General features: G+C 52.8%; 2 protein-coding genes across 2 annotated transcripts; both read right to left on the bottom strand.

Annotated features, from left to right (window-relative positions):
• Nucleotides 1–5,479: 5,479 nt before the first annotated feature.
• LOC120708629 (putative laccase-5) lies at nt 5,480–11,057 on the bottom strand. Its single transcript, XM_039994000.1, has 6 exons — nt 10,856–11,057; nt 10,614–10,765; nt 10,255–10,499; nt 10,040–10,168; nt 8,992–9,942; nt 5,480–5,935 (listed from the first exon to the last, which is right to left on the bottom strand). Exons 1-6 carry the CDS (start codon nt 10,988–10,990, stop codon nt 5,805–5,807), a joined length of 1,743 nt encoding a protein of 580 aa, XP_039849934.1. The 5' UTR covers nt 10,991–11,057; the 3' UTR covers nt 5,480–5,804.
• Nucleotides 11,058–17,987: 6,930 nt separating this feature from the next.
• Nucleotides 17,988–18,576, bottom strand: LOC120710790 (cyclin-dependent protein kinase inhibitor SMR4-like). The gene has a single exon (XM_039996369.1). It carries the CDS (start codon nt 18,502–18,504, stop codon nt 18,232–18,234), a length of 273 nt encoding a protein of 90 aa, XP_039852303.1. The 5' UTR covers nt 18,505–18,576; the 3' UTR covers nt 17,988–18,231.
• Nucleotides 18,577–22,968: the final 4,392 nt, after the last annotated feature.

The raw sequence follows: 22,968 nt of genomic DNA, 5'->3' as shown, positions 1-22,968 counted from the left end.
CCGTGCGTGAGGTCAAAAGCCCCCGCCGCCCAAAAAGCTTTACTAGCTCCAAATTGGTAAAGCCGCGCGCGCACGCACGGCGGCTGCGCCGTGCCCACCGGCCGCAGCGCGCGCGAACCCTCCGCTTCACCCTTAGCGCGGCCGTCCCTGCGATGGATGGCGAGCGTCGCGACGGAGCTCGCCGCCGTACATGGGGCGGTGGGGGGTGGGGGCGGGCCGGCAGCCGAGGGCGAGCCGAGCGGCGCCAGCTTTACACTGTAGCGCGCGAACCGAGCTGGCACGGCAGCGAGGCGGCAGACTGGCGCCGGTGGTGGTGGACCGGGCGGTGGTGGAGCCGTGGGGGGGGGGGGGGGGGGGCGCTCCCCGCTCCCGGCCGCGCTCGCCCGGCTCGGCTACAGGCAGCCGAGGGGGCGCAGAGGCGCAGCGCTGTCCTCCATCCCTCGTCCTCCGCCTCGGGAAGGTGGCGATGGACGACAGGCGGTCGGCCACCCTGGCCACAGCGCAGCTCGGGGCGGGGCCCTAGCGCTCGCGCTACGCTACATGGTGGGGTGGTGGCGTGGCGTCGTCGTCATCGTCCGGGTCAGAAACAACAGCGGACCGCACCTGCCTGACCGGCTCGATCGCCTCGTATCATATGCGCGCGCCGCGCGCGCCAAAGCGGCGAGCACCGGCCGGGCTCGTCCGATCGATGAGCGATCCCTCTGTTCGCCGTCCGAAGAAATGGCAGCGGCGCAACTAGTCCCATGGGCCATTTTTCCCCCGGTCCAAGGAGAAGGAGGAGGATGGGATAGCTGCTGGCTGCTGCATGGGGCACAAGGGCCTTGTTTGGTTTGGTTCAGAATTGTAGCGCTAGTGAATAGTAACAAACTTTGACCATTAATTATGGTGTCAAATAAAGTTAGTTTACAAAATCAATTTCGAAACCCCCGCGCTAGTGACCCTGAAGAATCTGAGGCTTTTGACCGCGCGATTAGAGGATGGTCACTGTAGCTAATTATCGATTAATTACCGTCATTAGATTCGTCGTGAAAAGTTACACCCATCCCTAAAAAGATTTTGCAAATTGACTTCATTTAGTGCTTCATACATGTAAGATTCTTTTTTCGGGATTTGTGCGTGCTAGAAATCTAGCATCACCACACAAGGCCAAGCTATGGTCCGCCATGTGATGGCTGGTGAGATGATGAGATCCATCCACTATCCAGCCAGAGGACGAGGAGCTCGCCGAGAGATGATCAATGATTAAAGCCAGATTGGGCCAAACGGGTACGATGGTTTGCCGCTGCCGAGTGGACCGGTCAAACACGGAGCATGCCTGGGCCACGGTTCCTGATTTTTCTTTTCTGCCCCCCCCCCCCCCCCCCCCCCGCGTTCTTTCTCAGAGGAAACAAAAACATGGCCAACACAAAAAAAGAGAGGAAAAGGTTAGCTGCCTCCGCTCGTGTAGCCAGCCATGGCCCGGAGATGGATGGAAACCGAGAGGCGAGAGATCACGCAGGCAGGCACTTTTGGGAGTTCTTTTCGCCGGGCAAATGGAGGTAGTGGCCTGCCTCCCTGACGTGTTTGTCCCTGCAGCCGATCAGCGCCATTTGTGGAGGCGCCTGCCTTGTCTGACCAACAGCTTCCGTACGGACGCGCTGTGCGGAGCGTCACCCCTCCTCTCCAGTCTCCACCCAACCCTGTCATTTCGCGCATCACGTCGATCAGGCTACGCTACCGCTACCAGAGATCCAGGGCAGGCCCTCCCATATGGGAAAAATACCAGGAAGCTACGCGCGCGTACGTGCCCACGAAACGACCGGGCATGGCCGCCGCCAGAGCGCCACGGCACGGTGGTGCCCGTCCCCTGTTCCCAGTACGCACCTGTGAAACCTCTGGCAGGGTGCGCGAGGGCCCCCGGCCGGCGAGAGGGCGCGCAGGATACACGCGTGGCATGATGCTCCAGCCCCCAGCAGCCGCGTGCTGTACCGCCTGATGCTGCTACCACCACGCGCTCCACAGCGCCACTGCGCGTCAGCAAATGCAATAGCAGGGGCGACGTGCTGGATCTCAGCCAAGCTGCGACCGGGCCGGCGACGACAGGGATTTTTTTACCGACCGGTCTCCTGAAACCGTCGGGTCCGGTTCCGGTAAACCAGACCGGTTCGACCGAAAACCGGTAAAAAACGGTCAAATTCAAATTTCAAACTATAGACGCCAATTCAATCGGTTTCCACCGGTTAGCCGACCGGTTTGACCGGTAAACCGGTCTGGTTTAAGTGGAAACCGGTCCGTTAAAAAAACGACTTTAGTTTAAAATTTGAATTTTTGTATAACATGTTTTTAGCCTAAATGAACCCTCCAACCCTCTTTTGTACTACTTTTACATTAATATAATGTATAACATATTTTACATTGTATTTGTATACTTTTGTATGCACGCTTTTTTTTAAAATTTAAATACTCGCAAAGTATACCAAATGAACGAATATTTAAAAATTTTTGACACCATTAGATTCGACGCAACTTGAAGTATTTTTAGAATTTTTTTTGGATTTTTCCATTTTTCAGAATTCAAATTTGAAATTTGAATTTGGGTCGGTTTGTAACCGCCCCAAACCAGAATCAGTCCGGACCGGTTAGACCGATTATCGCGGTAACCGGATCGGTTCCGGTCAGTTTTTTTAACCCTGGCGACGACACGGCCCGGCGATCGATCGGGGCCGGGGGAGAAAGAAGCAGCGGCCGCAACGAAGAGCTCGCGCAGCTACGTACGCGTGTGCGATCGCGGCGCCACGGACCCACGGTGCCTTCAGAAAATTGCCAGAAAAGCGGCGGGCAACGAGTCCCTGTCAGCCATGTCGTGGTGCTTGCAGCTTGCTGCCTTGCGCGGCGTCAGAATGATCCCGTAGAATACAAGTGAAGGAATGAATTGCTCGTGTTGGTCGACGATCGGGCTGCTGGATTTGTGTTTTCCTTTGACCTACGTTATTAGCGTGTTACAGGCTTACAGCCAGTGCTTAGGTGAAACCACCCAATCGAATCGCCGCTTTTCTCGATCGCGCCGGCCGGCACGTATCAGGCTCCTCGTGCTGCCTTTGCTCCCAAGTGTGCGCGCCATCATCTCTAGGTGTGCATGCTCCTTCGCGTCGTCCCTGCGCTTCCGAGTTCTGACGAGGCCTGAATCTTGCATAGAGCACTGCTTCCATGACGGTGTCCGGAGCCCCGCAGGCAAACCGCCGCTTGACGCCTAATGATACGCTCTAGCTAGATTCTAATTGGAAGGCATGTGAACCCCTCCGCAAACCATCTGTGCTTGTTCTAGCAGTAGGCTTTCACTATCAGGGTGCCATTAGGTTTTGTCCGCTGAGTATCCTACGAATTAGCCTAGATTTTTAACCTTTTGAGGGGGTGTACGGGGAGGGGTAATATGTGGAGCCGGTTGCCAAGACATGAGATGCGGCGTAGGGGGCTAACATTATTAGCGATAGCGAGTAAGACCGCCTCCAGCGGCTTGAGACAGCAGCCTGCTCATGCGAGCTCGGCATAGTGCCCGCATCTAAGGCTCTCCGCAGTGGGATCTGTATGTCGCTCTCTACACGTTTTAGAGTTTCTTTTACCGCAAAAAAGTGCTGCAGCGGCACTCTCTAAACCGATCTGCATCGTTGCGGCGGGATTCCCGCGCGCCAAAGCTGGCGCGGCCGCGGCCGCTCTCTACCGGCGACGTGGCGTGGGGCCCGCCTCCGTCCGTTGCTCCCGAGCATCCCTCCCGCGCTCGCCCATGGCCGCCACCGCCGCCGCGGCCGCTCCGCCACGCCGAGCTCGCCCGCGCGGGGCTCGCCCGCACCACGGCGGAGCGGAGCTCGCCACGGCGGCGCTGCTCGCTCACCTGCGGGCCGCTGCAGCGGCGAGCTCGCCCGCGCGGGGGGACGGGGCGGCGAGCTCGGCGCCCACCCAAGGCAGTGAGCAGGGGAGGGAGGGAGGGGGGGTACAGGAGGGGAGTTGGGGGGTGGGTCGCGGCGGCCCCGCCCGGAGCCGAGGAGGTGCTCGAGCTCCCGTGCGAGCAGGGGAGGGGGGGAGGAGGGAGCGGCGGAGCTCGGCCGCCAGCGCGGCGAGGAGGCCGAGGAGGAGGGGCTCGCGGCCGAGCTCGACCCCGTTCGCCGCCGTCCGTTCGCCGAGCATGGCCCCAAGGCGGAGCTCGAGAGCGCGCCGCCGCCGTCCCGTCCGCCGCCACCACCACGAGCCGAGCGGGAGCAGGGAACGCGCGGCTCGCCGGCCAAGCAGGCGAGCGGGAGCAGGGAACGCGCGAGCTCGCCGCGGCCGCAGCCGCAAGGCCTGGCGCCGCAAGGCCCCGCGCGAGGCGAGCTCGAGGGCCACTGCAGCTCGGCCGCGAGCTCCAGGGGCCTGCGGCCCCGAGCTCCGGGGGGAGGCGTCCGCGAGGGAGGGGGAGGAGGAGCGCCGGAGCTCCGGGGGGAGGCGTCCGCCGTCGGGGAGGGAGGGCCGCCCCTGAGCCCGGAGCAGGAGGCCGCCCCGCCGCCGCCGTGGGGCCGAGCACCGGGCCGTGGCCGCCGCCATGGGCGAGGAGCAGACCGAGCGGCGGCCGGGGAGGGAAGGGAGGGAGGGGGGATGGGCGGAGGACGGCGCCGCCCCGAGCTCCGTGGGGCCGCCGTGATCCCGAGCTCGGCGCCGACCGCGAGCCTAGCGCCGGAGAGGAGGAAGGCGCGACGCGGAGGCGGAGGAGTCGAGGAGAGGCACCGGCGTGGCCGCGTGGGAGGATGGGGGAGAGAGAGAGAGGAGGGAGGGAGGGGGCCACTCGTCAGGGATAGTAGAAGTGGTGGGTGGAATATATTTGAGTAGAAAATGTAGATGACTAGGATATAGAGAGTGGGATATAGAGAGTGAACGAGCGCGGAGAAACTGAACGTAGAGTAGAGAATCTTGATGACCAGGATGGAATATTACTTTTAGAGAGTGAATTTAGAGAGTGACGAGTGCGGAGAGCCTAACTGAGCGAGCGTGCCTGAGAGAGGGCTTTTTTTTTGGCAAACCTGCGAGCTAGCGTGTTGAAGAAGGGCTAGCGCGTCCTGTTCACCAATTAAAATATGCTATAAGCTATCTAACAGGCAGCTGTTGGAGGCGGCCTAACGACAACGGCAGCAGACTGAATAGAACTGTATGGCTGTATACAAGTTCAGTAGCCTTTTTTTTTTTTTGCCGCTGCGCACTACTACAAGACAAGGTGTGTGTTAGTTAATGGTCACATACCGTGTACTAGCTTCTGTCGAGCTAGCTGTTATACTAAAACAGGGCAGGCTAGTATTGCCAATTTGCCACATGCTATTTTCAGTCGCATGGTGTTCATCTACTCCAACTGTTCAGTTAGTGCCATTGTGGTAAGTGGCCATTATAATACTACGGCCAGGTGCATGCCTGAAACTTTCTGGTGGCAGAGGGATTCAGTACTGGACAATGTACAGAGATATTATATATAGAAAGAATATATAGAGACCAGATCAATTAAGGTAAGTATTTACTAAACACAAGTCATTACATGTTTACAATCTGACATCGTTGCATTCGAGCGTGTACACACACCAACGCTGAATGTTCAGAAAATGGTTAAAACAAAAAAGATTAACAAAGACAGAAGTTACATCTTATTTTGTTTCAAAAGAGGGGTAAAGCGGAGAGAAGAACCCCTATCCACTTGCCGCAAAATCAGCACACGGCAATTAAAGAGTCCAAACCAAATTGTTTCAAACATGGTATTAAGAGAACACGCAGGCATGCGCCAAAACCTTCCGTGAAATGCATGCGATCGGTTATTAGCATTTCGGAAGATCCGACGGCGGGGGTAGCATCTTCTGATTCGGCAGCGGGCCGTCGTTGACGAGCCACGCCATGGACAGGCCCCAGCTCAGGTGAACGTCGAAGTGGCAATGCATGAGCCACACACCTGCCGCCAGAACGCACCGAGTCAACGTTAGTCAAATTACAGTCAACTTCGGTCAACCCAAGCTGAGCAATTGAGCACGCATGTCGATTCGCCGATGGATGGCCGTAAATAAAGGTAATTTGTCACAGCCCAGAGAAAAAAAAAAGAAAAAAAATCCCTCGCCGGGCCCACCTGCCAGTCTCCTCTTCCTCTCCTCCTCCCTGCTCTGCCGCGGCACACACGCGTCGTCCCGCCGCCGGCCATCCTGGGACACGCGTCGGCCATCCTCGGGCACCGCACGCGCGTCCTTATCCGCGCCGAGTCCGCCCCCTCGCCCCCTCTCCTTATCCGCACCCGGCCGGCCCCCGCTCCCCCTCAAACCCTAGCCCCAAACCACCATGGCCGCCGCCCCCGAGCTTCGTCGCCGCCGGTGAGGTGCTCCCCAATCTAGTGCGCGCACCACCTAGCCCTCCCCATCCTCGACCGGTTTGGGCCCTCACCCGACCTCCGCCCTCCCTGCTAGGCTCTCGGCGGAGCTCGCCGTCCGCCGCCGCCCAACACCGCCGCGCCGCCCGTCCGTCGCCGCTCCTCGCCTGTGCCGCCGCCGGTGAGGCTCGCCGCCATCCCCTCCACCCCGTGCACGCCTCCCCTGCCTCGCTCCGGCTTCGCCTCGCCGTGCCGCCTCGCGCCGCCGCTCGCCGTCGACGTGGCCGCACGTGCGCGCACGCACCGCGCGACGCGCCACGCGACGCCGTGGTCACGGTCAAGGCCGGCTTTGCCTTGACCCGGCCTGGGTGGGCCGCTGGCCCGTGGGCCCCGCTTGTCGGCCTCTGGGCCGGCTCTGCGGGGTGGATCTAGCAATTTTGCTAGGATTTGTGATATTTATTTTGTCTGCAAACTTGAAAAATGCGTAGAAAATCGTACCGATCTCGGAAAAATGTGAAACTTGTTTTGTTGGATTCGTATCGCTGTGATCTACTTAGGAAAAAATGTTGTTTTGTATGTTTCAGTGCTTTTTGTTAGTGTTTTAGTGTGTTTTGGTTTAATCCATCTGAAAGTGGTTTAGGGTAGAACTTCTTGCTGGAAAGTGATAAAATAGTGAAACCAGTTTTGTTAGCCTTGAGTTCATGCCTAGTATCTATGATAATTTTCTTAGTCTTGTTTAGTTAAGTTTGCAAGCCTTTTCCGAATTTACTTGCTTAGAGTGGCTGAAAATTGATCTATTTATGATTAATTATAGGAAAATCCTGTTACTGCAAATCCAATTTTCTTGAGTTCCTTGTAATGTTCTCTGCATGGTCATTTTAAATGGTGATTTATTCTTGTTGTGTAAGTTTATTTCTTAATTCTTGCATCGCATTCATGCATTATAGTGACCGAGCCGTCGAAGGTCGAACCCGTGGAACCCACCGAGTCCGTTGAGTGTGAACCCGGAGTCCCGTTCGTGGTCGAACCTGAAGTTAACCAAGGCAAGAAGCTAAGCATAATTCCTTGCACCTATCTAATTTGACTAGCTTAGTTATCTCACTTGGATAATCTTGGGTTATATATATTATGTATGTATTGCATTCTTGTACCTACTTTGATGCACTATCCTTCCTTGAATTGTTCAACCATGTCCTTGCCACACATTAGTCAGTTACTCACTTAACTTGACTAGATGCTGAGCTATGCTTAGAATAATCTTTTCGCTTACTACAAAGGATAGTTTGGAGTATGACACTTACCGGTTACCCTTGATCGCACTAGTTCAGTTTAGTGGTAAGGGTTTGGTAGTATCGAGATTCGAGCGGAATGGTAGGGCCTAGAGAATGAAGTCACATGGGCATAGTCCGCTTGCATCGATTAAGGACCGAGTGGATGCCATCGGCCTTGAGCACCTTTCCGTGCTACCACATATCCAATATAATGGTACAGATGAGCTAATTACCTTTTTTGACTTGATCATTGATGTGCAGTCCTAGATACGTGGCTACGGGCTATGCAGAGAGGCTTAGTGTGTCCCCAGGTGGACCTATGTGTAGGAAAGTTTAGATATGTCCCTGGTGGAACTAAGTCTCTACTCGTAAGCTAGGTGTGAGGTTCAATGATCGACCCTTGTTGGGAACGGTTGACGCGAGTACCCTCTTATTCAACTTTAGCGGGTTGTGTGAGTCGCATGGTCCTTGCGTCGTGTGGGTAAACTAGTACACCCTTGCAAAGTTATAAAAAATTCGAATTGCCGCGCTCTCGGATAGGAGCAAGCTATTGGTTCACCGAATTCCTCTTAGAGAGTTCTGGTATTGTTGGTTTTGGTTTCATGTCTTGTCAATTATCTATTGAATGTTATGTTAATCTTTTAATCAACTAAAATTATTTGGGGGTTTCGGACAACACTAATTAATTTTGCTAGGAGATATTCTAGGAAGCTCATGCTTATGTAATAATTACTTACCCTTAAAAGCTTTTACTTGAGCCTTGCATGATCCTTGTTTATTTAATCGTGTAATTCTTGCGGAGTACCTTTGTACTCAGGTTGCTTTCTAAACCTAGTTGCAGGTGAGCCGGAAGTGGTGTTCGGCCACTTCTACCCCGCCGATCCAAATGCGGTGGAGGAGTAGGTCGTTGTGGTTGAGATGATGTCCTTGAGCAAGACATCATCATCTTAGTATGTCTTTATCGTAATCGAGCTCTGTGAGAGCATGTAAATATAATAATTTTTAAGTTTCTGTTTAATATGATTTTCGTGAGCCCAAGACTTGTGATGGAAATTAGTTGAACCCTCCTATTTTGGTCTTGTTATGTTAAGTTTCGAACTCTGGTAATGTAAAACTGCTCTTTGTAGATTATTGGTGATGTATTCGATTGTAAACGGTATGTGCATATGCTGATTCTGGGCGTATGTTGGAGCACATACCGGGACTACCGGATTTGATATTATTTTGGATGAATGACGTGTCGGTTATTCGTGGTTCTAGATGTGGGATAACACGTGGCACGCTCTCCGGCAATCACGTGTTAACTCTCATCTGGATGATAATGACCGACGGTTCATTTAAAATAATATCAATTTGGACGGTTCTCACATAATTAATTACCCGGGTTGTCGGCGAGGAAGCGGAGGGCGACCCATCCGGCGGTGGGCACGCTGATGGTGTTCCGCTCGACAGGGTCGGCGAGGTTGTACTTGGGCGGGTCGTTGACCGGGTCGAAGTTTCCGAAGCCTTGGCCGACGACGAAGAAGTTGTAGCCGTGCAGGTGCAGCGGGTGGCTCTCGGCGCCCTGGATGCTGGTCCCCTGCAGCACCAGCTCCACGGAGGTGTTGAACTTGAGCGGCACCACCCGCGTGCCGTGCTGCACGAACGTGGTGTTCGGCGGCGTGCCCGTGTAGTTGAACGGGCGCGGCGGGGTCGTGGGGAAGTTGGCCAGCAGCACGCCGCCGTAGCGCCGCTGGTAGTGCGCCTCCAGGAGCGCCGTCCGGGGCCGGAAGAAGGAGTTGTTGTTGATGGAGGCCGCGAACTTGGTGCCGTTGGGGCCCTGGCACGTCTGGTTGGACGGGCACGGGTCCGTGCCCAGGCCGACGGTGAAGAGCAGGTGCCGGTCCACCGCCAGCGGCACGGCCGCCGGGTACTGCGCGCTGGCGAGGCTGCGGAAGTTGCGGGAGAAGTTGGTCACCGCGCCGGTGTCGTTGTACAGCGGCAGGGCCGGCAGCGGGAGGCTCCGCGCGGCGGCGGCCGGCATCGGGGCGTACTCGAGGACGGCCGCGGCGGTGGTGTTGTCGAACGTGCCCTGGGTGTTGGTGTAGGGCGAGATGGCCATGGCGTACGCCGGGGAGGCCGGGCTCGGGGCCGTCGTGAGGAGCACGTTCATGGCCTGCCCCGGCGAGATGACGAGCGTCTGGACGGTGAACGGCTTGACGTAGCTGGCGTCCGCCTCCACGACGGTGAGCGTGTGGTTGGCGATGCCGAAGAAGAGCTCGTCGTTGAGCGCGGAGTTGATGAGCCGGAGCATGTACGTCCTCCCGGGCTTCACCTTCAGATTGTACGTGTCTGACAGCACGTGGAGCAGCAGCACCTCATTGCGATCATTTTTGGCCCAACGGAAATCCGGGACATTTAGATTTTTAGCCGTAAAGGGAAAATGTACCTCGGGCTGAGCAGTTATACGTTGGGCCTGGAAGCCCATTGAAGGTGTAGGCGTCGGAGACATTTGGTCCACCGCCAGTCTGCAGGGCCTGGTTGATGACCGCCTCCGTATCCGCATTGAACCACTCACCTGCCAATTCTTCACTTGCTCAGGATTGCATTTGCATTGCTCAAGCTGAGCCATGGAGACGAGATGAGATGACCAGGCATGCTCACCGAAGAGGATGGGCACCTCCTTGTAGGGTCGCGGGAACGGGTACCCCTCGGCACGCTTGGGGAGGATGACGAGCGGGCCGTAGAGGTGGACACGTAGCCAGGAGAAGTGCGCGTGCCACCACAGCGTCCCGCGCTGCCCCGTCACGGTGAAGTCGTACACGTAGCTCTGCCCGCCCTGGATAGGGCACTGCGTGATGTACGACGGCCCGTCCGCCCACCCGTTGCGCAGCTGCCGGACGCCGTGCCTGCATTCATCCAGTCGTCCAGGCACACGCAGGTCAGCCGCCGCCGCCGGCGAATGCCAGGGGAGTACCGGGCACCGATCGATGATCGACCTCGGTGTCTGGTCTTCGTCTTACCAGTGGAAGGAGACATTGTAGTTGATGTGGTTGTGGACCTTGACCACGAGGCGGTCGCCTTCCCGCGCGGTCAGCTTCGGCCCCGGGAACTGCCCGTTCACCGTCGGGATGCTCTTCGTCACGCACAGCCGCGTCACGTTCGTCATCCGCACCTGCGCACAAATCAAAACCACATGCATGGGTGAGTGCACCTGCATAGTGTAAGACTAGCTGCACGGTCCAATGCTCGATCGTGTGCGTACGTTGAACGTGTAGTAGTGGGTGTCACCGGCGGCGAGGCCCGGCAGGGCGAGGAGGACGGCGGCGGCGGCGGCGAAGGCGATGAAGGGGCATGCGGAGGCGGCGTGCCCTCGCCGGAGACCATGGCGAGCGCCCATCCTGATGACACGGCCGGACCTCCGCGCCTTTCGTGTTGTGTTTGCGCTTCGAAGCAAGTGAAGTGGCGCACACTTTGGTAGCGGATGAGTGCGCGGTCTATATAGGCGCCATGATGGCGGCCGGCGGGGTTCGTGGCCTGCATGGTAGGAGGTCACAGCGCGGTGGTGGTTGGCCTGCTAGTTGGTGGAAGAAAATAGAAAAACTTGTCCATGGGCCACTCGTTCGTTGGTCCTTCTTTAGCTCCGGCAGGGCCTAGAAGACAGGCCCTGATGTATGGTTTGGTTGAGGTGCCTCTCTTCGTTTTGTCAGTTTCTTATAAACCAGCCCTAATAAACCCATGCAGTAATGTGATGCACTAGCTGGGAACAGATTAATGGACTCAGCCACTCAGGACAGATATGCAGAGTTACAGTTTGGAAACAATGTCATTCCAAGTCCACTTTTCAGCAATTATTATATGCTCGGTTAATTATTTCGGAGAAGACCTTATTCCAAGAAGGTGAAGGATCAACTCCTTGGAATATGGAACACTCGCTTTAAGTTGATCTTTTCTGTCAGCTTGCAAGAAACTCCACATGACGCCTTTCTTATCACAAATCAACTCCCACTGTTTACCCCTTCTCACCTTTTATTTTGTACTGCATGCCTTTTTGCCTTTTCTTCGGTGGCGATTTGGGGCTTGTTTAATAATACCACGGGTCTGAAGTCTGTACGTAAACAAGGTAGCCAAAAAGTGCCGATACGTTGCTTAGAGCTGTGTGTTTGTTGAAGTGGAGCTAGCGGACCGATTTTTCATTTGATTTTCTATCGGGTCGTCACAAACCTATTGGGCAAGCAATCTGCCTGCCTTTTTTTGTCAGATGGATTTACACTGACACGCTCCTGCCGCCGTGTGATCTCGTTAGGTTTTGTGGTTACGAACCACAACCACCCAAGTTAACAATGCGTTTGGCTGGTAAAAGAAGAAGCCCAGAATGTCAGGGACCAATAGCAATGTGGTTGGCCGTGCGACACAGTTGACTAGTCCTGACGATCTCCTACACCAGTACACTGGCATATCTTCAACCATAGTCTAACTAATTCAATCCTATAGGAGATCACGCTAGTTTGCCGAGTCCTGCAGGGATGAATATCTGACTACAATCTCGCCTGTTAGTTGTAACAATGTACTTAGTCCGGCAATAGAGCAGGCAATCAGGCAATGTGCGACAGAGCCCCAGCCTGCCGGTTGGGCGTCTGAGGCTTCCATCCAATCTACTTTATTTACAGGCCCTCAAGGTCCCTCAAGGTCTGAACAATGTACTTTGGATTCAAAATTCGCCTAAAGAGAAAAACAGTTAGGTGCTTCATTTTTTTGGGAGGCAAGTCAAATTTGGGCCATCAAATCAGCAAACATATAATTTTCTGAAGATCATGTGTTTCCAACCACATATAATTAGATGAAGAATAACTTGCTTTTCAGTTCAAGGTATTGGCCACCTGATAATTAGGCATTTTCTGATATCTGTAAAGAAAAAGTGCCTGGCAAGATGAATGGCTGAGAAACTGTGTAGACTCTATGCTTTCTCTGATTTTCTTTGTTTCTTTTTTTGTTTCCTAAAGTTTTGTGTGTAAGAACTCCTCGTTTAAGTTTATTTATATAATATAATCAGTAGGGGCAACACCTTCCTGTTCCCTCAAAAAAAAAGTGCCTGGCAAGCCATGAGTTTCCAAACCTCTCGATTCAGCAATGTTCCACATTCTTATCATCAAGTGATATCCAACGATATTTTTTTCCAAATTATCACTTATATGAGAACCAATGTAAAAATTTCCATCAGATTCCATATGTTACTGACATAGTAATTAGCATCGACTGTTTACACAAAACGTTAGGACAGCACGATGAGCCAGAGTCATCCAGGAGCAGGAACATGTCAAGCAGCGTTTGTTGTGCCTTGAATATAAAGCAAAGTGCTAGATGAGAATCAACTCATGGAAATTGATCTACGAGGAAGGTGCTTCACTTGGAGTAATGAACAAGATAACCCAACTTGTACAAGGATAGACCGATTCTTTGGTACACCCGAGTGGCTCACCATTTTCCCAAACCTCGACCTACACACGCTTCCCACCATTGGATCAGACCACTGCCCGTTATTGTTAGTAGGGGACGTCACCAGGCAACATTACAGGGGCTTCCGTTTTGAGTCATTTTGGGTAACGATGCCGGGTTTTATGGAAACCATTCAAGAGGTGTGGAGCCATCCGGTGAACACACAGGACGCCATACTACGATTCCACGTGAAACTCACCAGAGCAGCAAAGGCTCTTAAATTATGGAAGAGACAAAACTTGGGCAACCTTGCACTAAGATTAGCCATAGCCAATGAGGTCCTGCTTTTCCTCGACACAGCACAGGAACAAAGAATGCTCACTCCTGAAGAACTGGAGTTTCGCCGTTTTTTGAAAACTAAAGCTGATGGCCTAGCTGCAATACAGCGCTCACGGGCAAGGCAACACTCCCGCCTCACATGGATCCGTAAAGGGGATGCATGCACACGGCTGTTCATGCTACACGCCAATAACAGAAAAAGGAGACTGCACATTCCGTCACTAAATACCAGGAATGGTATTTCCACCAACCACCAACAAAAAGAAGAGGCAATTTACGAACATTTTGTCAACTTAATTGGATAGACACAAGAGCGTTCACTTGGTCTAAATTGGGAGCACTTGGGATACCACCCCCACGACCTACACGAACTAGAGGATCCTTTTGACGAAAGTGAGATTAAGCAAGTAATCATGCAATTACCTTCTGAAAAAATCACCGGGGCCTGATGGTTTTATTGGCTTGTTCTACAAAAAATGTTGTTCAATCATTGGACCTGATCTAATTGCAGCATTACAAGCTTTCCACTCCCTGAGAACACGAAGAATCGAGTTAATTAATGAAGCGAACATCGTCCTTCTTCCGAAAAAAGAAGGAGCAACTAATCTATCGGACTTTCGGCCAATCAGCCTCATCAACAGCTTCGCAAAAATAATCACCAAATTATTGGCCGACCGATTGGCTCCACGGATGAATGAGCTGGTTTCTGGAAGCCAAAATGCTTTTATCAAAAAATGTTGTATACATGACAACTTTGTTTACGTACAAAGTGTGATCAAGGCTTTACATAAATCAGGGCGACCGGCCCTCTTTATAAAATTGGACATCTCCAAAGCATTTGATTCTTTGAGCTGGGCTTTCCTTCTCGAAGTGATGAGGGCGTTGGGTTTTGGCCAAAAATGGAGGGACTGGATCACCACACTACTTGCAACTTCGTCTTCAAAAGTATTGCTCAATGGGATACCCGGGAAAAAATTCAAACACGCTCGTGGAGTACGCCAAGGCGATCCACTGTCACCACTACTCTTTATCCTAGCCATTGATCCCCTTCAAAAAAATAATAGAGCTAGCAGCCCAAAGAAACATAATTCACCAGGTCCTCCCAAAGGCGGCAAAATTAAGATGTTCCCTATATGCAGATGATGCAGCCCTCTTTGCAAACCCGGACCATGAAGAATTGAGTCTCATTGGCCAACTGTTACAAGTCTTTGCGAGATGTTCGGGACTAAAGGTCAACATGAACAAAACAGAAATATTTCCGATTCGATGCACCGAGGACATGATATCCAACGCTTTGATAGATTTCCCAGGGAAAGTTTCCTCATTCCCCGGCAAATATCTGGGCTTACCACTACACACTCGCAAGCTCCGGAGGGTAGATGTGCAGCCACTCCTTGACAAGATTGGGAAGAGATTACCAGGGTGGAAAGGGAAAATGTTATCAACGGCAGGAAGAGAAATGCTAGTCAAAAGCATGCTTACATCGCAGCCAATCTATCATCTAACAGTGTTCCCAACCCAAAAATGGTTGATCAAACAAATCGATCGGATGAGAAGAAGTTTCCTTTGGAGAGGAGATGAGCCAGAGAAAGTGAACGGAGGTCATTGCCTAATGAGATGGCCTTCAGTGTGCACACCAAAATACTTGGGGGACTTGGGATACTCGACCTTGATTGGCTAGCAAGGGCACTCAGACTTAGATGGCTTTGATTCCAATGGAAAAACGAAGAACGACCATGGACAGGACAAGCGATCCCTTGTGACAAAACAGACAAAGATTTGTTCCATACCTCCATGATTGTCAAAGTGGGCAAGGGTAACAAAGCACTTTTCTGGCATTCGAGTTGGTTGAATGGTTCATCACCAAAGAATTTAGCACCACATCTATTTCAAAAATCAAGAAGAAAAAAATATTTCGGTACAAAAGACGCTGCATGGAAATCACTGGATAGACCTAGTCCGCCCATTGATGACGGGAGTGGAAATCAGAGAATACGCAGAGTTGTGGGAGGTGATTCAGCTGCAAGCAAGAGACACCAATGTAGATGATGAGATCACCTGGCGATGGACACCTAATGGAGAATACACAACAAAAAGTGCATATCGTATTCAGTTCATTGGCCGCACCAGAACGTCATTGTTCCACCCAATTTGGAAGGCCAAAACCGAACCGAAATGTTGTTTTTTCGCTTGGCTCCTACTCCAAAAAAGATCTTGATAGCAGACAATTTGGCGAAAAGGGGCTGGCCACAAGACATGCTATGCAAGCTATGTAATAGTGAACCAGAAACGCCGACACACTTATGCAAAGATTGCATTTTCACGAGAGCTAGCTGGGATAGACTCATAAGTTGGCTACAAGTTGGGAGTCTACCACCAACCACGGTTATGACCACTCTGAAGGGGTGGTGGAAAAAAATGCAGAGCTGGTTTTGACAAGCATAACAAACCTTTCTTCGATGGCATTATTATTTACTTTTGGTGGAATATTTGGAAAGAACGCAACAGAAGAACCTTCAATCAAGTATCAAAGTCAGAAGAGGAAATAGCCCTCCTAACAAAAGAAGATTTCCAGCAGTTCAGTTTAGCTTTTTCTTACTTGTTTTTTTTTGTCCCCGGCACCCCTGATTAGTTGATTTGTTTGTTTGGTTGTTAACCCCCACGGTTTCTTTATTTTTTCCTTTGTTGCAGTGAGTTGCTTTCCTGGGGGTTTTTGTATTGTTTGAGGGGGCTCTTTGCTCTCTCTTTTTTCTCATCTTCTAATAAAAATTCGGCAAAACTCTTGCCGTCCGTTCAAAAAAAATATAAAGCAAAGTGAAAAGGCATTATCCAAGTATTAAAAGGAAAAAAACAAACGGAGAGAATGCAACGACTTGCCTCCAATAGTACATTTCTTTTGCCAAATCAGTTCAGTACCCTGATTGAACTCCTACCAAACGTGAAACGTGCGTCACTCTGCACCCTCGAGAGAGCGAGGCCGAAACCTCTGCCAATGCCTGTTATGGAACTGTGCAAATTTCTACTACTTGCCGAACCGAAAGAGGCATGCATGCTACCGACTGTGCTCTTTTGGGCTGCGTGTACGAGGAGATTAGCGCGAATCAGTGTTGGTTGCGATGGGACAAATACTTTAGTGGTTTTGTGTCGCCGGTTTATATGTGATGTGATGCTGCCACCGAACTGTGTGCGATGTCTGGCTTCAGGGCAAAGGATCTAACTGAACTACTGAGGTCTCTCCTGGGTCTCGCAGTTTGGCGTCGTGGAGTGGTTGGGGGCCTTGGGCGACGGTAGCTGTTCCCCTTGAGCGGCACTCCTCTCGTGTCATCATGCAATGCAGCCAGTAGCTGCAACGGAAGAATGTTGCTTCAGTAGCATTAGTCCGCATTAATCTTAATCAAATTTCGTGGCTGCTAGGCTGATTGGTCGGTGCCGTGTTGCCGTCAGGGGTGCCCTTCTCCCTCGTGGAAGCCGAGTGAGATTTTACACGTCGCGAGTGTTGGTCGTTGAGGAAAGGGGAACAGAGAAAGTTACCTGGCAACCTATTGCAACACATGTGGCTGGATGTCAATCTACGAGCACAGCGCAATATGCTTTTCTAGAGAGAGAAAAAATGGCCTTCTGAGACTTCTAGTGGAAACTGCAGTGAACCTAAAATCTCACTTGCAGAATACTTGCAGCAGGAGAATCATACCACACCACGTCAGAGTGTTCTGCACACTGCTCTCCTTCCTCTCGCCGCCCTTGCTGGTCCCGCGCGCCACCGCCACGCCACGGGCATGGGGCGGCACGGGACACGGGGGGTCGGCAACCGCCCGGCGCCCTCGAAGCACAACACGCACACATGCCAGCCGCGCCTCGATCACCAAACAAGCAGCCACCCCCACCCCCACCCCCCCCCCCCCCCCACCCCGGCCGGCAAGCTTGTGTTATCCTGTCGGCTCGTCGTTCAGAGCATCTGGAAGCCGTCCGTCCCTCTCCATGGTCGCTTCAGGACCACAGAAGCGAGCTCTGAATCCCCACTGACACTAGTCACACACACGGGCCGGCCACATACACTGCAGTGCGCCGAGGAGACAGGCGAATCCGAAGCCCACCCACATCGAGCCGCAGGGCTCCCCTCCCCTCCGCAGCCACAATAACTGCGGCCGGATTCGAGAGCACAGCTTCCCTATCGGTTGTGTTTAATGCCTTCCAGTTCATGTACTACCAGCTGCGATGAACAGCTGCTAACTTCATTTCACCTGCACGGATTACTGTTCCTAACTTTCAATCAAGATTACTGTTTCTAACACCGATTTAATGTTACTAGAGGACTCCAGCAGTAGCGATGAAGCATACAGGAGACGCTTTTCCAAGCCTTCAAGATACAACCTGGCCACCGATCAACATCATCCCTAGTATCCTAGGTGCTCAGATCAGATGTCGCGCACACAAGGGAAGCAAAGAACTGCATGAAGACAGAGACAGCGACCTTCCCCCTGCATATTCAGGGCCGTGGAACTGAGCGGCAGCAATAGCGCCGCCGCATTCTTCCAGCCGCAATCATCGCCACTGCAGTTGCAGGAATTAGCGAACATCCACTACCGACATCTCAATCACACAAAGTGCAGGTGACATCAACATTCAGAGAACAGGGTAGGCAAGAAACATATGAGGATTTCATCATCTGAACCAATACAAAATAGTATGCTTACGAGCTCTCATCTCAAGCATCCACCACCTACCTACCTACTACTCCCTAAAACCCTCCTACCGATCCCTATCTGCCCGCTACTAAATCCTAGAGTACAACAGAGGAGAAACCGGCGAAGTATCTACAGCTCCCAAAATAGCTCCTCTCCGCCCGCCGCGACGAACGGGGCGAAGTCACGCGCAGGTGGAGGCCTGGCGGCGCGGCGCGAGCGTGAAGAGCGCCTCCAGGTCCGGCGGCTGGAAGTAGCCGTTCTTGGGCGGGGTCCGCCGCTTCCCCAGGTCCGGCACGGCCTTCCTCGGCGCCGCGGGGCAGGGGAGCGTCGCCGGGATGCGGCACTCCTCCCGCTTCGGCGTCTCCCACCCGCCGCAGCAGTACCCTCCACCGCCCAAAGCCACAGCCGCCGCCGCCGCCGCCGCCGCACTCTCCACGCTGCTCTCCATTGCCATTGGGGGGATTTTTCAGGGGGAGAAGAAATCTCGTTTCCTTATTTTGAAGCGCGGGATTTGGGAGGGAAAGAGACGCGGCCGGCGGAGCATATAAAGGAGAGGCGGCTGCGGCGGGAGGATCAGGCTTCCCAAGGACGGAACTGGACGGCTCCGTGCTGCGCAAGGCGGGGCGGGATCGCTGACGTGGCGCATCCGGCGCCGTCTGATCTGGGGGGCGGAATTAAGCGGGAAAAAACGCGCCGATGGGCGGGAACCCGCGACGCACTGTTTCGATTCAAAACTCTTTCAGCCAAGGGCCTCTGCTGATTGATATTACCGATTCACCCTTCCAGGACCACACGAGGACGCGGTTTCTGGGAGCAAGCTTTGGTTCCGAGGGTCTTTGTGTAAGATTGGAGGGCATGCCGCATTGGATTCCACTGCGTTACGTGGGGTGTTCGGCGTGCCAGGTGTACGGGTAGTGATGGGCGACCGAATACGGTGGGGTCCCCGGCTTCGGCGCCGCCCCACATCCACGACGCGAACCCGCGGCGTGGTCCCGGTCTTGGTGCGCCGCTGCCCGCGGGATGGCGGCCGAGCGTGGGGAAGGTCCACAAGGACCGGGTGCGGGCCGTGGCCTGGAGCTGCTGGAATGATCCCGTCCGCCTCGAATTCCCGGGGCACGTGGGTCCCGCATCGGGAGGAGATCGGGTGGGTCTCTCGTGGGAAAAAACTGCGGCACGGCGCATTGCGTTGACTACTGCACCGCAAACGGCCGTGGACTAAGTGGGCTTCGGCCGTAAATGGGCCTTTCTCGTTGTTCGGCCTCTCTCTGGCCCATAATTTTCTGCTAAATGGTCGAGCCCAATCTTACATCTGGCCATAGCGTCCGTACTACTTGCCGTACCAAAATCAAAACAAGCCTTACTAAAAAAAAAAATCAAAACAAGCCAATATGTGGCTTGCTAAAATTAAGGCATGTCAGATTGTAGGTAAGAAATTTAGGTATTCATTCGGTTTAATGCCAACTAATACTTTTTTTCTCTTGTAAAGTATAAGAAGCTTCTAGTAAGTAGTAACTTATCATGGTTTTGGTAACAGTGGCCGATCTTTAGACATAAACCAATTGATAGCTAAATCTTATTAGCATATCTTTATTTTTGCATGGAAAAATTTGGTAGCAATCCAATCAGAGTCAAAATGTCCCTAACAAACAACGTGAAGGAAATATCTACACTCTGCGCAGTTCAAGCTTCGGCAACGAGAAGCAGATCCCTTTCGTCTGACCAAACAGAAACTAACGGTCAGGTTCATGCATGTCTCATCTTATCTTATCGTCTAGTCCTAGCAGATGTCATGTCCTCCACTAGTAATATCAATATCAGGATTCGAGTCAAGAATTGAAGTGTGTGTGGGCTCAGCGCCAACGTGCCCAGACAAAAATGTCAATCCCGGGTCCTGCCGGCGCCCAATGGCCACCGTCGATGCGTCCAATGCCTTGACTTAATCCAATCAACTCAGCAAGGCCAGCAGTAACCTTTAAAAGGGCCATACAGGTCGGAGGAGTAGTTCATGGCCGAAGACTCACCTGTCGCGCCATAACGGCGCGCACCGGTGAGACGCCGACGGAAATGACCGGGGCCGTCTCGCCGTCGATCGGCGGTTGACCAGTTCGCGCGCTCGCCCTGACCCCGACCTGGTCATTCCGTCGTCCGTGTCACACCAGAGGAGCCTGCAGGGCTGCTGAGCAGCAGTGAGCGGCAGCGACTTCCGTGCACACCTGATCAGTAGAAAGAGCTGTCAGCGCCGATCTGTATCCACTGCCGCGCCGATCGGTACGGGCGTCCCGGGGTGCAGCCGTGCATGCGCAGCACGGCGGCGTTGCCGGACAAAAGGGACGCCTTGCCTGGAAGACGGCTTGAAATTCGAAAGTGAGGGCCTGTTTTCCCACCCCATAAATCCTGTAAATATAAAAAAATCATCATATCGAATGTTTCGACACATGCATGGAGTACTAAATGAAATTTATTTACAAAACTTTTTGCATAGATGGGCTGTAAATCGCGAGACGAATCTAATGATCCTACTTAACCCATGATTTGCAACAGTAATTCTACAGTAACTATCCGCTAATTATTAATTAATCATAGATTAATTAGCATCATTAGATTCGTCTCGCGATTTACAACCTATCTATGCAAAAAAGTTTTGTAAATAGATTTTATTTAGTACTTCAAATTAGTAAGATTCCAACGCAAAAAATTTTTGCGCTGGAACTAAACAGGCCTGAAGATGGCTAGCAGCTTCTCATCTGTCAGTCAGGGTCCGTACGTACCGCCTGGCGCTCCATTGACCATTTAAGAGCTTTCGTTTCGTTCCGAGGTTAGAGCCAGGGTTTGCGATTGTTCGTGGTGCCTGCCTGGAACACGTCGATTCTGGCAAGGATCGCTGTTGCTTCGTGCTGGGCTGCTTGGCTCCTAGGATGCCCGCTCGTCCGGTGTTCGATCGGGGGCGGCTTCGGCGAGCCCTCCCTCGGCACTGTGTAATAAAAACGACCAGGACTAAATGCACGCACTTATCACCCTCTGCTGCTCATGTCAGCGCATCCTTCCGGCTCCGGCGGTTGAGCCGACGGGCAGAGTTATTAGGGCACAAGGACTTGGTGCTCGATGCTCGACCTCTCTGACACTCTGCTTAGGCTCCCATTCCATTGGTCTCTCGTTTAATTTGGTTATCCGGGGTGGACTGCTGGAAGACTCAAGTGGAACTGCCCCCCCCCCCCCCCCCCCCCCCCATGAATTTCAACACCACTACCCGTGAATTGACGTGGACGTTGACAAAAAGATGTCCGAAGAAATTTCAACGCCCCTGACGGGAAATGGCACGACGGATACATTGTCCCGCAGCAGTCACCTCATCTGCCCGACCTCGACTTGCTGAAGAAATAAATAAATCCATGGATTCACTCGGCCCAATTCGTGTGCTCGCAGCTGCCGCTGCACACACAGGAAGTGGCATGCAGGAAATACGTATGCAGGTACGGTGTGCGAGCCCCTCCTCTAGGCCGTGTGCGAAACGAAACGAAACTGAGTTCTCTTGGCATTTCTCTCCCCTAGGCCGGCATGGCAATTCAAGAAAGAATGAGGAGCCCTGCGGTCCTGGGCTCCTGGCGTCATGCCATCTCCCTTTCAGCAAGGACATGCCACCTTTCGGAATGAAACCGGCAGGGTAGCTGTGGGTGGCTCGGCAAGTTGCGCCCGTGGCCATTACGCACGTTAATGCCAGAACCAGCCTCGAGTGAGTAATCCCTGCCGAGAACCTGGCCGGAGTAATGCGATGCCGCGGATGAAGCGAGCACCTCCTCTTTGGTTCTTCCCCTCGGAAATCAAGTTTAACAGGGAGGGCACGTCTCCAGATCGCGACGCGAGGTGGCGACGCCGACGCCGACGCCTCGGCCGCGGCGCGGCCGTCAGCGTCGCCGGAGTTATTGGCGATTTAATTGGGGAAGCTGAGGCTGAGAACGGGGGGCGGCTGGTTTCCCTGGCGGGCCGTGCCTCGCCGGCCTTTTCCTGCACGGTTGGTTGTCCGGTGAGCGATGCGATGCGATGCGATGGGATGGCCGGCAAGGGTGGACGTCGCTGCGGCAGCCGCGCACGAGGCGTGGACGGACGTTTCAGGTGTCCGCGGTCCTGCTCAAGCTCAGCCGCCAGGCCCTGGATCTTTTTTTCAACTGTCAGGTTGCTGTGACATTCTTCTGCTGGTTTCATCTTCCGCCTTTCAGCCCTCTGCAGGAGGCATGGTTGTTTTGCGGTTAATTATTTCGCGTACCTGTAATAATTCTGATGTAAATTAAACACTTGGCGTACCGTCAAATATGAATACAAGAGACTAGCAGTATGGGGGTATTTATCATCCCATTAGTAGCTTAATGTGACGTTTTAGTGTTTTATGAAATCCAAGATGTCTTTCATTGCGATTCAAGCCAGTTGAGTACTCCCTCCATTCACTTTTGATAACTATATTTTAAAAACTCAAATGTTCACAAATGATAGCTATATTTGCTAATGTCATGGGTTGTGGCAATAAATAGCACTAGTAACGAGGAGTTTCCAGTTAAAGCATTGGAGGACCAACAAAAAAGTCCGTGTTGTATTTATTATATGATAAGTAAAGTTATTTTCCTTGGTCTTTGTGTCAAGATCAAATATAGCTATCAAAAGTGAACGGAGGGAGTAACCATCAAAGTATCAAATCGACGCTCCCTCACTTTTAGTGAAGAGTTGCAAGGCTGTTCTAATTACTCATACCTAGCTAGACTGTAGCCACGCTGCTATTTTTTCTGGTTGGGTTTAGCACATCTATTTTCAGTTTAGTCTTACTATCTTGATTTGACCTCCCCAAACAATTCTGCAGATTTGGAGTTCTCGGACGCACACCGTGTCAGCAGCCAAAGCATCGTCCATCCACCTACATACGTCTCTATAA

The sequence above is a fragment of the Panicum virgatum genome, chromosome 5K, assembly GCF_016808335.1.
Source record: "Panicum virgatum strain AP13 chromosome 5K, P.virgatum_v5, whole genome shotgun sequence".
NCBI lineage: Eukaryota > Viridiplantae > Streptophyta > Magnoliopsida > Poales > Poaceae > Panicum > Panicum virgatum.
The sequence above is the reverse complement of the archived record's forward strand: the minus strand, read 5'-3'. Positions and strand labels throughout refer to the sequence as shown.